Source organism: Pyrgilauda ruficollis, unplaced genomic scaffold (assembly GCF_017590135.1).
Source record: "Pyrgilauda ruficollis isolate IOZ18807 unplaced genomic scaffold, ASM1759013v1 scaffold24, whole genome shotgun sequence".
NCBI classification, from domain to species: Eukaryota; Metazoa; Chordata; class Aves; order Passeriformes; family Passeridae; genus Pyrgilauda; species Pyrgilauda ruficollis.
The window spans coordinates 14440512-14454647 of NW_024523648.1; the positions used below are offsets into that span (position 1 = coordinate 14440512).

Sequence of the window (14136 nt, forward strand, 5' to 3'; positions counted from 1 at the left end):
GGCTGTCAGGATCTGTAGTAACCACCTTCTGTAACAAGAGCATCTATCAACTTGCTGAAAATGCTACCCTGTAAGAAAGAATTAATGATGACATACATCATTTTCTGAAAGCTTATGCAAACCCTCTGAACCACCGCCACCAGCGCACTTGAACGAGCCTCACCCTGCCCTGGGGATGAAGCGGAAGGGATTATAATGCTGTTTTGACATACAGACCAGGGCTTTTTTGGTGCACTTGATTTTATTATTTTTTCCCCAACTCCTTTACACACTGCACCATGTAAGTCAAATGGTTTATTATTTTAGACTTGGAAAAGAAGTCAACTGAGTAGTCTGGAATGCTGGGACCTTGCAGACCTTGGCAAGCAGCTTGCATCAACAGAGTAAGTGTGCTCTTGCATGGAGGCTTCCTCACCCAGAACAATCAGGTTCCCTGGTTGCTGCTTGTGCTCATTGTCCAATTGTGAGAAAAGACAGCCTTTATTCACAGTGCACATTTGAACCTTTGGGAACAGTTAGTGGAAATTTTGTAGAGGTTATATATTTATATGCTTTCCTGAGAGCTGTTGTGATCATTCCAGAGCACTGCAGAATGATGTGATGTAAACACACACAGACTGAGCGACTCAGCTTGTCAAAAACTCATTTAAATATAAATGCATAAAACAGGGAAAAAAACCACCCAAACTGGAATATGTATGTGCTAAAAGCCCTTTTTGTGATTGCTGAATCTATAGCGTTATTGACATTTCACTGTAGCTGAGGGATTACAGAGGAAGAGCTTCCCAGCTTTCCTTAAGTTTAATCCTTGCATGACATGTTTGTTACTAGAATCCCCATGTTACCAGTCTGGATTGGACTTGGTGCTATATTGTGTGTACACTTGCCACAGATGGAAGGTAGAGAATCCTAGGATGAGGTGAAGAGACGCAGTCCCTGTTACTTCAAGTTTCTTCCTTTATAAATTCATTGGTTTTGTGCCTCATTTGGAAATTTTAAAGGCCATAGCAGTTCTACCTTTGTGCCGCATGCTTCAGCTAAGGTGCTTCTGTAGGAAGTTTATTTCGTGCTGCTGGTCTGCAGCGTGCTCTCTTCGTAAGGAGGCACTGGGTCTGGAGAGAGCTCAGTGTGAGCCTCTTCCATGGAAGTCTTCATGGTGGCCTCCTCGTATGACGGAGGCAAACACACGGAGAGGAACGTGGCATCGGGGAGCAGCGTTGAGTAGTGGAAGCTCTGTTCGCTGCTCCAGGGCAGTGCAGAAAGGAAATTGGACACATCGTGCTCAGGCAGGGCCTCAGGAAGGTCGATGCTGAAGATCTGCCCCTGCTGAGTGGGGCGCTGGCAACGGCGGTACAGGAAGAGCAGCAGGAATGCCAGGAAGAGCATCATGGTGGCAGGCAATATGATACACAGGAATGGTTCTATGTCGTCTTTGGTTGAGCTTGACTGTTGTCTGCTCTGTAACCAAAGCAAACAGGAAGGGTGTTGGATTCCTGGAGATCTCTTAATCAGTGAGAAAAACCACATTCCCTATATCTGCCTTGTGACATAGCAGTTGCTTTTCCAAATGTCTTTCTCTCTGTGCCAGTATAAATCAAGCAGTATATTTTGCAGACTCATTAATTCTATTTATGGCCAATTAAAGCAAATTACAACCAGAGACAAAAAACCCCCGAGAAGTTGCAAATATGTTGGATTTTTAGAAAACCCTGTCTCCAATGGGGAAAAAGCCCTAAAAGCCTGGAAGTATATGCAATTTTGTATGGCATTTTATTACTCTTGGATTATAGTGGAACCAGTCAACTTTGCAGGAGACTGGTCGAGCTTTTAAAATTTGGGAGAACATTGAATTGCAGATGAATAAGGCTGATGATCCATCATCTGGTGTTGCTTCTTTGTGTTTGGAAAACTGTTTAAAGAACAAATATTACGACAACTAGCCCTTTCAAACAGGGGCCATTGCCTGCAATACGTGTTCTTTGGGTTGTTCTAACCTCACAGGCCAGTTCCAAATAAAACACAGTGTTTTTATTGGACAGGACAGCTTGGACTGGACCTCTTGAGCTTGCTCTGCCATTGATCCAAGAATAATTTTTTCTTGTTTAGAACTATAGAAAAAGAACTTCTGGCGTAAGAGAAGTAACAGCTGTGACTGCTGTGTCAGCTTTGTTTTCTGCAAAATGTAGCACAAAAGACCTTTGTCCCACAGCTTTTGAATTGTGATGTAACTGAAGGCATAAGCTATAAGAAAAACCAACAAAGCCATTTGTGCTCTTGTGTTGTATTAACTTTAGTTTTAAAATTTAGTATATCTTGTTTCCATCTTCTAATAATTGTGTCTCATTCAGAGTTTAGCCTAGGGCAGAAGGAAAACCCAGATCCTACAATGATGTTTATCAAGTAATTTCCTTTGTAGGCTCTTGACTAATGCTGTGAGGTGGCTTTTTCACATTTGCATGGTGAGACTAAACAGGTCAATGGACCAGATTTCCTTTATTTTGAGTGAAGGTGCCCATTCAGGCTAAGAGAACTTAAGTGATTCTTTCCTCAAAGGATTTGGAAGCAGGGATGCAAACTGGCTGTTTGCAGCAATAGCTTTGTGAAAAGGACAGTAACTCCAATGCCTCCTTTTTAGTCTACAAAAATTTTCTGTTCTTATTCTTCCAGGAATCACAGTCATTCTTCTAGCTACAAAATCACACTGTAATCTACATTCAGCTGGTAATCTACCAGTCATTTGTAACCTCTTCGCTTTGTTGTCATATTATGAAATTATTATTATATGGTCATGCCTGAGAAAAATAAAGTAAATAGGCATAGACTCCTAACAAATTATGTAAGGGGAGGTTACGCTTTTCTATTTTTTCCCTAAGGTATTGTGGGTCTGAAGCTAAATGCATTAAAATAATTTTAAAACACACTGAAATCTTTGCAGATTAGCTATTAAGCTATTTTCCCCCAATGGAATTTTATCCCAAAAAATGCATGTTAAAGAACTATTTTATATTTATTGATACTTTTTATTAAAGAATTTCTGACTGTACAAGCTGTTGTCATATCTGACCATTCAATGAGTGACAGGAAAGAGCAGAATTGGAAGAAATTGTTTCAGCCATTCTTCCAATGCAGATATTAAATAATTTCTTTAAAATGAGGGAAATTTTTTTTGAAGTTCATTAATGATTTTTAGTGTGTCTTATGAGGTGCATGAAACATTTCAAGAGAAAATGAAAAAAAAAGCATTCTGTAGTATTATGTTAGTGCTCTGTGTATATGGGGACTCACTGATACTGATATGTTACTGATACTCTTACAGTAAATATTGAGAAAAGCTGAGCTTATAATGGACAGCATTGCTCCTGGTCAGTGAAGAGCTTATTTTTAAAATCCAAGTCTAAGTTTTGGGTTTAATTTGTAGGGAGCAGGCTTTCATCCAGGTTAAGTGTTGGTCTTAGTATCTGAGTTGTACAGTATTCTGGTGGTTTGTGAGGACAGAGTGTGAGATTGCTAGTGTTTCCTACATGAGTTAGTGTAAGGTATATAAAGCCCCAATTATCATTTAAACTCAGTGCAGCTTCCCTATAAATTTCACTGCAGTGATATTTGCATGTTAAATGATGGCCAAGGACAGTGTATCCTTCATGTGCTGGTGGAAGCACAGGCAAGAGTTAGGGCCGTAAGACAAGGCCTTGTACAAATACTGGACTCCAGAAGGGAAGGAAAGGTTAAGCTTGACGGAAGGAATTATCCAATGGTATTGGATCTCAGGGAAATATACTTTGCTCCAAAGCCTTGATTGGAACCCAGAGGTCTTGGGCCTTGCAGTGAAGAACCTATTAAGAGAAATGTGCAAAATATATTATTGTTGGAGGGCACGGCTCGCATCTAATGGTAAAAAAATGGGAGGAGTGCAACTCTTTGTAGCTAGCTCAGACTCAGATGGCAACGGTCTGTGAAGCAGCCACAAAAGGACACCTTAGGGTACCAGTGGGTTACTGGCCTGAAAAGTCTTCTTGTTTCAAGGCTCTCCAAGAGTAGCCTATAGCACTGCTTCTAAAATTGCAAAATCAAGCTATCAAGCCTGAATGACTGCTAGCATTTTTGAAATCTGTAAAATCCTTAATTTGCTCTGCAACACATATAATTTTTAATTACATTATTGTGCACAAAGTACCTCCTCAAGGTTGTGATAGATTGCTTAGGGAAGGAGATGAACACCCCAATACCTCAGGGTGTTGCAGGGTGTGTAGAGTATGCAGTGACTGAGTCAGAAGACTGTGGGAAGAGAGAGGACTGCCTGCTTGTGTGGTGAAGCAAATGGGGAGCTGTACTCCTGTCTCTGCTACCAAATGCTCTAGCAAAGAGGCAAGACAGATCAGTGGAGGTGTTTCTTGTGGGTTACTCGAGGTTTGAGTGCCTGGGTTGAGACCCTTGGGTATGGTCTGCAGAAATTCTGCATCTCTATCACTGTCTCTGAAGGTGACAAGGCAGTGCCCTGAACCTGCAAGTACTTTATTGCACTGTGGGATCTGATCAAAAATTGCAATGTTATTACAAAGCAGCCCATATTCTCTTGTGCTGCCTGAACTGGTCAGGTGGTTGGAATAGATTTTCACTGCAGATCCCTTCCAACTGAACTACTACTATTTTATCCTATTCTATTTCAAAATAACCACAGTAACCTGTGCCTGGTGGCTACCTATTCAGTAATGTGTGCAAAAGAAGACATAATAAATTAGTTTAGTTTGTTCTTTTGTTTCACAACTACTGTATAGTTGTTGAAGAACAGTAAGTGTGTTTTACTATGATCTGCAAATTAGTGGCATGTAAAGCAGATAGGATTAAGAATTAAGCAATATTATAGAACTACAAAATATGCTGAGTTAGAGGGAACTCATCAGGATCATTGAGTCCAACTCCTGGCCCTGTGCAGGACACCCCAAGAGCCACACCATGTGCCTTCGAGCATTGTCCAAATGATTTTTGAACTCTGTCAGGCTTGGTGCTGTGACCACTGCCCTGGGGAGCCTGTTCCAGTGCCCAACCACCCTCTGAGTGAAAAAATGTTTTCCTCATATCAAACCTAAACCTCCCCTGACTCAGCTTCATGCTTTTTCTGTATGCTAACAGGTGTCAATAAAGACTGATTTTCCTCAGACTGTGTTTCAGAGTGCTCATAGCTGTTTAAACACAGCTAATTTTAAGACTTTCCTATCTGGGTGAAGTAATTTGTAGGCTACTTAGTGTATTATTTGAGCTGAAATAGGTTTTTATAACTACTGCCCCACAGATGCCCTGAACCTGAACAGGGAGTTATGTATCCATTTTGATGCTGCCTCCTGCCAAACATTACATGGACTGGATTTACTTTGAGATGCAGTTCCAAAAGGATGATGGTGGACTTCTTGTACATATATCAGTATAAATATATCAAATTTTTTAGGAGAGAATCAATCAATATTAGTCCCTCTTTTTCTATTGTGGTTCTGTTTCCATTTCTGCAATGATTGCCTAAACGGCTACTGAAGAATGTTGCGAAGATCTTGACATAAATACTTGGAAAATCTAATAGGCATTTAAAAAATTACACTAAAAATAAGAATAATTTTAATACAATGAATCAAAGGTCACTTAAAAAATTCTGAAATTCTAAACTAAAACTAGTTCTAAACTGACCTAAAACTAACTTCTGCAGCTGAAGCTCTAAAACTAGAAATGTAACCACTGTGTACAGGTATGATGAATAGCTGCCAGACTGGAAAATAAAATTTTCTAGAAATCAAACTCAATTTTCATTAATTGAAACTGATACAACTGCAGAACATATTTAAGGTAAAATACTCTACTTTTTACATCTGAAATGTTTTAAAGTATGCTTTACATCTGAAAGTTTCCACACCAGGCATGTGTAGTGACTGGTTTGTTTGTTGCTGCTTCATTGGAGATCAGCGTGCTCTGCCTGTGTCATCACAAGCATCTATTGTCAGGTTTGTAAGTGACAAAAATAAGGATCTGGCTTCCAGCATGAAATAAGTTACAGACACATAAATACGGGGAAATATCCATTTTAAAATAGAGAAAGGCAGAAAAGAGCATGGAAGTAAAAGGGATCATATTTCTAAAAAGTCCTGTTTTCCCAGGACTGATTCTTAGTAGGATAGTTTGGACATTGTTTATTCTCCTCCCTTCATTTATATATTTGTAGGGACTGAAGCAGAGGGTCCGTTTCCCCCAGCCACTGAGCACATACTGGAAGGAGTAAAGCCTTTCCTTAGTAATCTGTCTGCCTATGTTTTTTTAACATGCTGAGCATGTACAGTTGCCAGCTTACAGATTATGTGACCCATATCAGTTAAGATGAGCTTTTACTCGTGCCTGTTGGTGAAGGAATGAAAGGCAGTGTGGCTGAGTTGTGTGGAATATCCACGATGAGTAAAGGAATGGGCTTGGAGCTGAGCTCTGTGTCCAGACAAACGAGGGGTAGTACCTGCCTTGGGAGGGAATCGCCTCATAAGGCAAAACATGAGGTTAAGGGAAGCTTTTGTGTGAGGATAGAAAAATGAAAGTTTATTTTGCTTTCTGAAATTCCCATTGAAGTGATTGAGTTTTGCTAAGATTTATTATGCTCTTAAAGATTTGCTAGCATACTTAGAACTCCATTAAAATTATTTTTGCTAATATAGTCAGTATTTATACCAATATCTTTTGAAGTTGAGTCAGGAAACCGATACTTCTGAAATGTTTTAAGTGGATTTGGAACAAAGTCTGCTTTGAAGTCATTAGGGTGTGGTCCCCCTATAGGTTATTTTCCAAGCTCTATCCTGCTTCTTGAAGATGATTCATGACTGCTTGTAAAAAGCAAAAACATGTAACTCTGGCAAACAGAAAAACATTTTTGTGTGGTTTTGTGTCCATTAGTAATGACACGCAATTAGAAGTGAGCCTGGATTTACACAGAATTTTCAAATACTTGTTGGAATGTGACTCTAGTGATGCTGTTTGTTTCTCACTGTCAGATAAAAGCAGTCTTGAGGTGTGAAGACATTGCCATTGCTATTCTAACTCTGGAAATGTTACCAGTGGGGCAGACTTTGTTAAAATTGTGGCAACATTTGAATACTACTTTTTGTCCTGTTTTGACACTCACACACGCTCCTACCCCCATTTATTTTGCAACAGTACACTCCATCTATATCAGCTGAGTAGCGTGGCCAGTTCATTTGCTAACGCAACATGCTTCGGACATTTACTGAGGAGCTACGTGCACCTTAAATTATTATTTTGGATCAGAGAAACCCTTTCGCTGTATCCCAGACAAAGCCAGAAAGCAGGCTGTGTTTTCATCTCTGGGGGCGACTTCCCTCCCCCCGCCGGGCTGCGTGTGATCCTCTCTGGCAGAAGTAATCAGCGCACAGCTTAGGGAACAAGAGTTCATCGCTGCCCGCCGCTGACTCGCAACATCTGCAGAAAGGCTTCACGGGACAGCTGCAACGCGTAAACACGCTTTAACAGAAAGGAAATCAATGATGCCTTATGCTTAAAAGAAGTAATTAAACTTCCTTACCTGCCACCCCAGCAAAATTTTTCCACCTAATGTTTTTCTCTTCCACAAATGTGTTTAAAAAGACTTAACAGCAATAAAGAAATGCTCAGACTCCATGTAATTGATCAGTACTGCTTTGATACATCCCAATACCCAGGGATTTACTCTGTGCTGTACACTGAGGCGTTACACAGACATACACACACATGCAAAGTCAAAGGACATGCCACAGAGATGAGCAGGGGGGTACAGACCTGAAGCTCTGTTTCCAGAAGTGGCCCACCTGGTTCACTGTTTAGCCAGTCATAGTTTCCCCTGTCAGCATGTCCAAAATTTTTCAAGCTGCTGCCCAAGAGCCACCTCATGCTTTCATTAACCTGGTCTTCTGTCTTCGTGCCTCCACCTTGTTTCGCTGCTTGCAACTGCGTCTCCGCCTCCCAGCCCTGACCCAGCCAGGCTGCTGGCAGCTAATGATCCCTCTCAAACGACATCCCTTCACAGCAGAAAAGAAAAAAAAGAAGTTAGACACCCCCTCGTCGTCAGGAAGCCAAGCAAATAGATCTCAGAGCCTCTCTCCACTTCCAACTCAATCTCTCTGGATTTGCTTCGGTGGCCTACATTACCAGCAAAGCTGGCATCAGGTATCTGGGAGCTGGGGCTGATAGCGCTCTGATTGGAGCACTCCCTGCATTAGGATTATTAAAAGGGGAATTTGCATGTGAATCTAAGCCCACATGGTCATGACTCCATGTGGATAAATAACGCTCTATATTTAGTTATCTAATAAACACTATTTCCAACAAAATAAAAGAAATAAACCCCATGCTTCTATGTTGAGAGTGAAAGGGTACCTGAGGTTCCCCCCTCAGTTACACAGCACAAGGTGGAACCACAATCCAGGCAGGTTTTTGTTCCCTGTTGCTGAAACATACAGAAAAGAAAAGAGTTTTCTGAGTAGAGAGGCAAGGACACAAGGCTAAATGCTGTACTGAATTATTTAGCAGTGTTAGGATCTAGATGTTAATGATAAATCCAGAGAGAGAGCTCTGCCAGGAAAGCTTTGGTCACTGTGGGAGTGTATGATTGCTTCTGGTAAGAACGAGTTGTCAGCTCAGTTAAATCAGGTTAACAGCTTTCGAGGCTACTCGTTAAATGGCATTTGTTTCCAGTGAGAAGACTCTTGTTTATCCACAAAAAGAAACATGAACTTATTCCATTGATGTGTGGTAACTTCTGAAGAGAGGGCTCTTTAACCTGAGTTAAACCTTGATTCAATCTGCAGCTTGTGCTGCAAAGCTGCCGGTGTCTTTGCTGCCTTGCTGAGGACAGAGGGAAAGGCTAAATGTCTCTTTCAACTCTGCAACTGTTCAGCTGCGGTGCACTCTTTATGATTTCTCAAGGCTTATCTGTCCGAGCAAAAGTTTAGGACCATTGATAGAAATTGGGGTTATAATTTTAACCTCTTATTTCCCGCTTGGACTTTTTTTTCATCAACTCTTCTTTTAGTTCATGGCTCCCAGAAAACTGCAGGTGTAGGTGGCACTGGCACGCCCTACTGCAGCTCCAGCAGTGGCAGCCAGCACTTGCCATTTCTGGCGGGAGAGCCCTGCAAGAACCTGTTCCAAAACTGGTTGTGATCCCTGTGTCTGCAGCTTGCAGGAAGAGCCACGGCTGGGGGAAAGAGAGGAGGTAGCTTGATAAATCTAACCCGTTTTGTTACTGAATTTGCCAGGTGAGCAGCGCACAGGGAACAGCAATATTGCATGAAGGGCTGGTCTTGCTGCTGAAGCAGCCACATCTCTGTTGGAAACTGAACTCTTGCTTCTGCTGAGGCGGTCCTGTGCGAAGCTGGAAATCTCACCTCAGCAAAGCCTTTGCATGCTTCTCCTTGAGGAAGGCTCCTCCTTTCCTCAATGCCTCACTCGCTGGAAAGCACTTTCAGAGGTGGTGAGTGTGTCCAGCCACCAGGACCAGGATGGTTACACTGTGACTTAAAATGTCCACTGAGAAGCCAGGTCCTAAACATGGATTAACGGGTCACAGGTCAAAATAGTAAAATATTTCTCTTGATGTCTCAACACTTTGTAAAAAAGCAAGAATAATGACCATCTTTCCCAAACCACTGTTAATAAAATTAATTCCTTAAGGAGCCTTGAGACTGTGTAGCTTAAATCTATAATCTCACACGCAAGCAGGAAACATTCATATACCATCTTAATTAGGGTCTTAGTGCAGCCCCTAAGATTATTAATGCTATTTTTAAATGCCTGCTGTAAATTTGCCTTGGGACTATGCATGAATAATGGGAAGAGGTAAAAAAATATGTCCCCTTATAATATAAACACCTGTTTGGCATCCTTAGATTCTAATTGATGAATTTTAGCCAAGAAAAATAAGGTGTGTACTTTTATGACTCACTGACCTGATTTGTCAAGTGCTGCTTTGAATACTTGACCTCAGGAAAATGTATAAGAATGATTTAACTTTGTAGAGCTGAGGCCGAATGGGAATTTGGGGAAATGCAGTGCCTTTTGTCAGGCAGGTAATTAGACTATAAAGTAATGATTGTCCCTCTGGCTTTTTATATCATCAGTGGAGCCAGCAGCAAGATTAGTGAATGTGATTGGGATACTCTTTCTGCTGCCAGGGGTCAGGTGTCCATTTGCTGCACTGCCTTTGTAGAGCAGATCTGCTCTTGTGCAGACCTGAAACAGAGCCATTCAAGACTGGCTTTGTGATGGCAAATCTGTTGCAGATTGCTGCCAGCCCTGTGGGGCTCACAGACACTTATTTTTCCTTCTCACACGGTGTTCATAAACACCATTGTAGCTTGAGGCATGCTGTAATGTGAAAGCTGGGGCAAAGAAGCTCATCCTTAATTCCAAGCCCTTGGCCAGGTGTCAGGCTTGCCACTTTGAAGTGTGGGTTGGATTCAGAGATCACCAGATCTTGACATGGACAAAATGTCCTACCCTCCTCCTCCACTGACTTTGTTCTTTGAAATAGTTTGATCTGGAAGTTGCCAGGTCAAACAATCTGGAGAAAATAGCTGACATGGAATTTTACCACTGACTTTGATTAAAGTTTGGTAAAGGCTTGTGAAACAATGGCAACATGATGTTTTTAACTGAGGCAATGGTGGTACTATGATTTCCAGTGCCCTAGCAGAGAAGCAGGGAGAGACTTTCTGAAAAAGCCACTGCAGAAAATAGGCGCCCACTGTCCTCAGTCTGAAGCTCAAACTGTGTCATAAATTATTCATGTGTGTGATTTGCTGAGATGTTTGAGGCTTGCAGTGTAATTCTAGGCTATATTGCCACCAATATTGGCAGGAAACACGATATCCACAGTGCCTTAGACAACCTTTCAAGTTTCTTGATATTTTCTTTCCCCAGTTTCTTTTACTGCTGCCCACAGGTGGTGGCGAAACTTCCCTGCTTGGGACTGTGATGCTGTGAGGGATGGTATAAGGGTTAATATGAACAATGAAAAATTAGAATTTTAGTGGGTGAGGTGTACCACTGTTAACAGTCCTGTGCTGGCAGGTGTAGATTCACCAGAAGAAATCTGGATTACTTTTGCCTGTAACCAGCTGGCAGGTGCTTCTGTGTCCTTCAGGTGAGAGTGATGTTAGTTTCTGTCCATTCCCTTCTCACTAGGGTAATTAAGCAATTCTGTTTTGTACATTTTTTGATAAATTTTCATTATATTAAGATTTCAGCTTTTCTTTTTTTTACTTTTTTTTTTTTTTTTTTTTTTTTTTTTGTTAATTATCAATACTTTTTTTTCCCTTTTTTCTGAAACAAAGCACCTTCTGAAGAGCGTTCTCCTCTCCCCACCAAACTAAACCCACTGTTACTTCAAAGGATAGACAGAAGCTGGCATAGCTCTGCCACAGTTCTGGAGAGCAGTGTTTGAGGACAGGGTGGACATACTCACAGTTTGTAAAAACAGGGGCAGGGAGACTGTGCTGCAAAATATGTGCACACTGTCACTGTCCCTCGGAGCAGGGAGCAGCAGGAGGTACTGCTGAGGTGTTGATCCCAGGTCCCCGTGCTGCAGATGGATGCAGGCTGCTCCTGCAGAATGTCCCTCGAAGTTCTGTGAGTGAGATAACACCTGAAAAGCTCTGTGGTCATGGCAGAATGTTGGTGGCTGAGCAGTATCCATCTGATGGATATATCTGATATATCGGATGGATAGCTCTGTCTAGAGCTATGGGGTTTTTTTAGGTACTTTTTTTATAATTTCTGTCAATCTAGGTTTGACCCCCTTCATGTACATTTCATCCTTACCCTGAATTCTTGTTTTCTCTTATTTAAGAGAAAAATCTGCCACTCTGTTTAAGAGTGCATATCTGCCAGCACACACTGTATGACCCTTCATTCCTATTTAGCCAAAATATAGCAACTGTTTGCTTTAGTGGGAAGGAAGTGGGGAGGGGTTGTTGTTGTGGTTGGGTTTTTGGTGATTTGGGCTTTTTTCAGCATTTCTGAAGGATCAGCTGACCACATTATGCTTTGGGTTGCATTTGCTTTTAGAAGTGTTGCCATAAGCTTAATGAGAAATTAAGCATTTTGCTACTTTATAAGGATGATATTCTAAAAAGAAATAATTTGGTGTGGTGTGGTTGCAGTCAGGTCGAGCTCCACTCTCCCTTTTGCACACTTTCATTATTAATATTGTCGATTTTCTTATCTCATTGCTGTTTCTAGTAAATAGTTCTTATCTCAAGCCATGATCTTTGCCTCTTGTGGCTCCAATTCTCCTCTCAAATCCTCTGAGAGGGAAGAAGGGGAAAAGGGGGTGGGTCAGGAAATGGTGTGTAGTTTGGAGTTTCAGTGGGAAACACTAAACTGGGGAGTACCATTCCTAAACCATTACAGCAATATAAGGAAATAAACTTCTAAGGAGAAATGTGAATGTGTGGTTAACCTTCAGGTGAGCTTTTAAAAGTAAACTTTTAAGATTTATCTCATTGTTCATTGTATTTGTTGTTGACCTTGTGTAGTGCTGGGCAGGCCTTAGATATGGAACTCTCAACATATCTACTGCCTTGTGTTCAATTTTTGGTTCAAACTGATGCAATTTTCTGCTAGAATATAGTGAATGCCTGAATGAAGTCTCTTGAGACTGTATCCAAGTACAGCAGTCTCTGTGTCACTACTTGTTGTTAACACAGTAGATTTTATGCAAAAGAACAATCATATATTTATATAACTTGATTTGGTTGGTATCATCTGCTGCCAAAAATCTATTTTCTCTAGATTTCAAAGGAATTATTCTTTCTGACATTGTTGCTTAGAACCCCTGTCAGGAGAGCACTGTTGGAGAAACAATAGCTCTTCTAGCTTCTAAAACTAGCTCAGCTCTTCATCAGAGTGGAAAAAATTCAAATTAATTTATAATTCCTTGGTCATCCCTTTAAACCCAGGTGCAGCTCCAGAGCAGAGCTGTAGTTATCAACATACACTCTTAATTAATTTTATTGTCTCTGATTACAGGCTTGGAGAGGCCCTGATATTTGCCCATCATTAACAAGGAATCTGTAACGCTTCATTTGCCATTATTAAAATGCTGGAGACTTTTGGAAAATCACAATGCACTTGTTCAGTGTTGTACTCAGTTGTTGAGGCCTTTGGCCTTCTGGATAGAGAAACTGTCTGTGGACTTCTGAACCCATATGAGCTGTATTATTTAACAGAACATCAGCTGAGAGGCTTTGAGTAATTTTGCACTGTTTTGCTTGAAATAAAAAACAGATTTTGTGTACAGCTCCAATTCAGACCTCACATCCTGAAGTTTAATCTCCTGATTTGATTCTAAAGATTTCTACTTCAAACTTATGGATAAGAGACAGCCTCCTGCAACCTGTAGAATAAAGTTTGCTGTAGAAATGAAATGTGTTAAGAAAATCTTGTTTATAAAAAAGGCCCCAAATCTGCAGATGTGAGAACAACTTTATTTTCTCAAGTACACTTGTTAATGGTTCACCTGGCCAGCAAAATTGCAGTCAAGGCTAGGTTTTGGGGTATGAGCCTTGTTACACAAAGGCAGGTCAGTTAGCCTGAAATGCATGACAATAAATGTTAATAATTGCTGATAAAGCAGAGCTGATGGCATGCACGGACTGCAGCAGCACCTGAAGGGGCAGAGAAAAGGGAAAACTTCTCCCCACCGGCCAGGTGGGAAGTGAGGGGCTCCCAGGCAAGCGCCCTCCCCCTTGGGGTGTCCTGTTGGTGTGACACTGGCACTGCTGAGCGTGGCTCTGTGGCAGCTGCCCAAACTCCCCGCAGCTGGTTTAGCTTTATGGCGCCGTCTGCATCAATGGCACCGCACTCGATGTGGTGCCTGTCCTGACAGGCTGCTGTGCCCTGTGCCTGTGTGTTAGTGGGAAATGTCTGCTGGATAAGTAAAAACCCATTGCTCTTGTAGGTGCTGAAGTTACCTGCTAAAAATGGTGAGGGGAAGGCTGAAGAGCTCCCTCAATGGAGCTGTAGACTGGAAAATAAAATGTCAGGAGGCAGAGAGGGAAAGGGATGAGTTAAACACAACAGGCAGATGTTTCCAATGTAAAAGCATTTCAGAATTGA

The 14136-nt window shown here is 41.4% G+C and overlaps 1 protein-coding gene across 1 annotated transcript; it reads right to left on the reverse strand.

Moving 5' to 3' along the window:
- Nucleotides 1–1059: 1059 nt before the first annotated feature.
- SMIM28 (small integral membrane protein 28) lies at nucleotides 1060–7908 on the reverse strand. The gene is made up of 2 exons (XM_041469692.1): nucleotides 7798–7908; nucleotides 1060–1458 (listed from the first exon to the last, which is right to left on the reverse strand). Exons 1-2 carry the CDS (start codon nucleotides 7906–7908, stop codon nucleotides 1060–1062), a joined length of 510 nt encoding a protein of 169 aa, XP_041325626.1.
- Between the last annotated feature and the right edge of the window lie 6228 nt (nucleotides 7909–14136).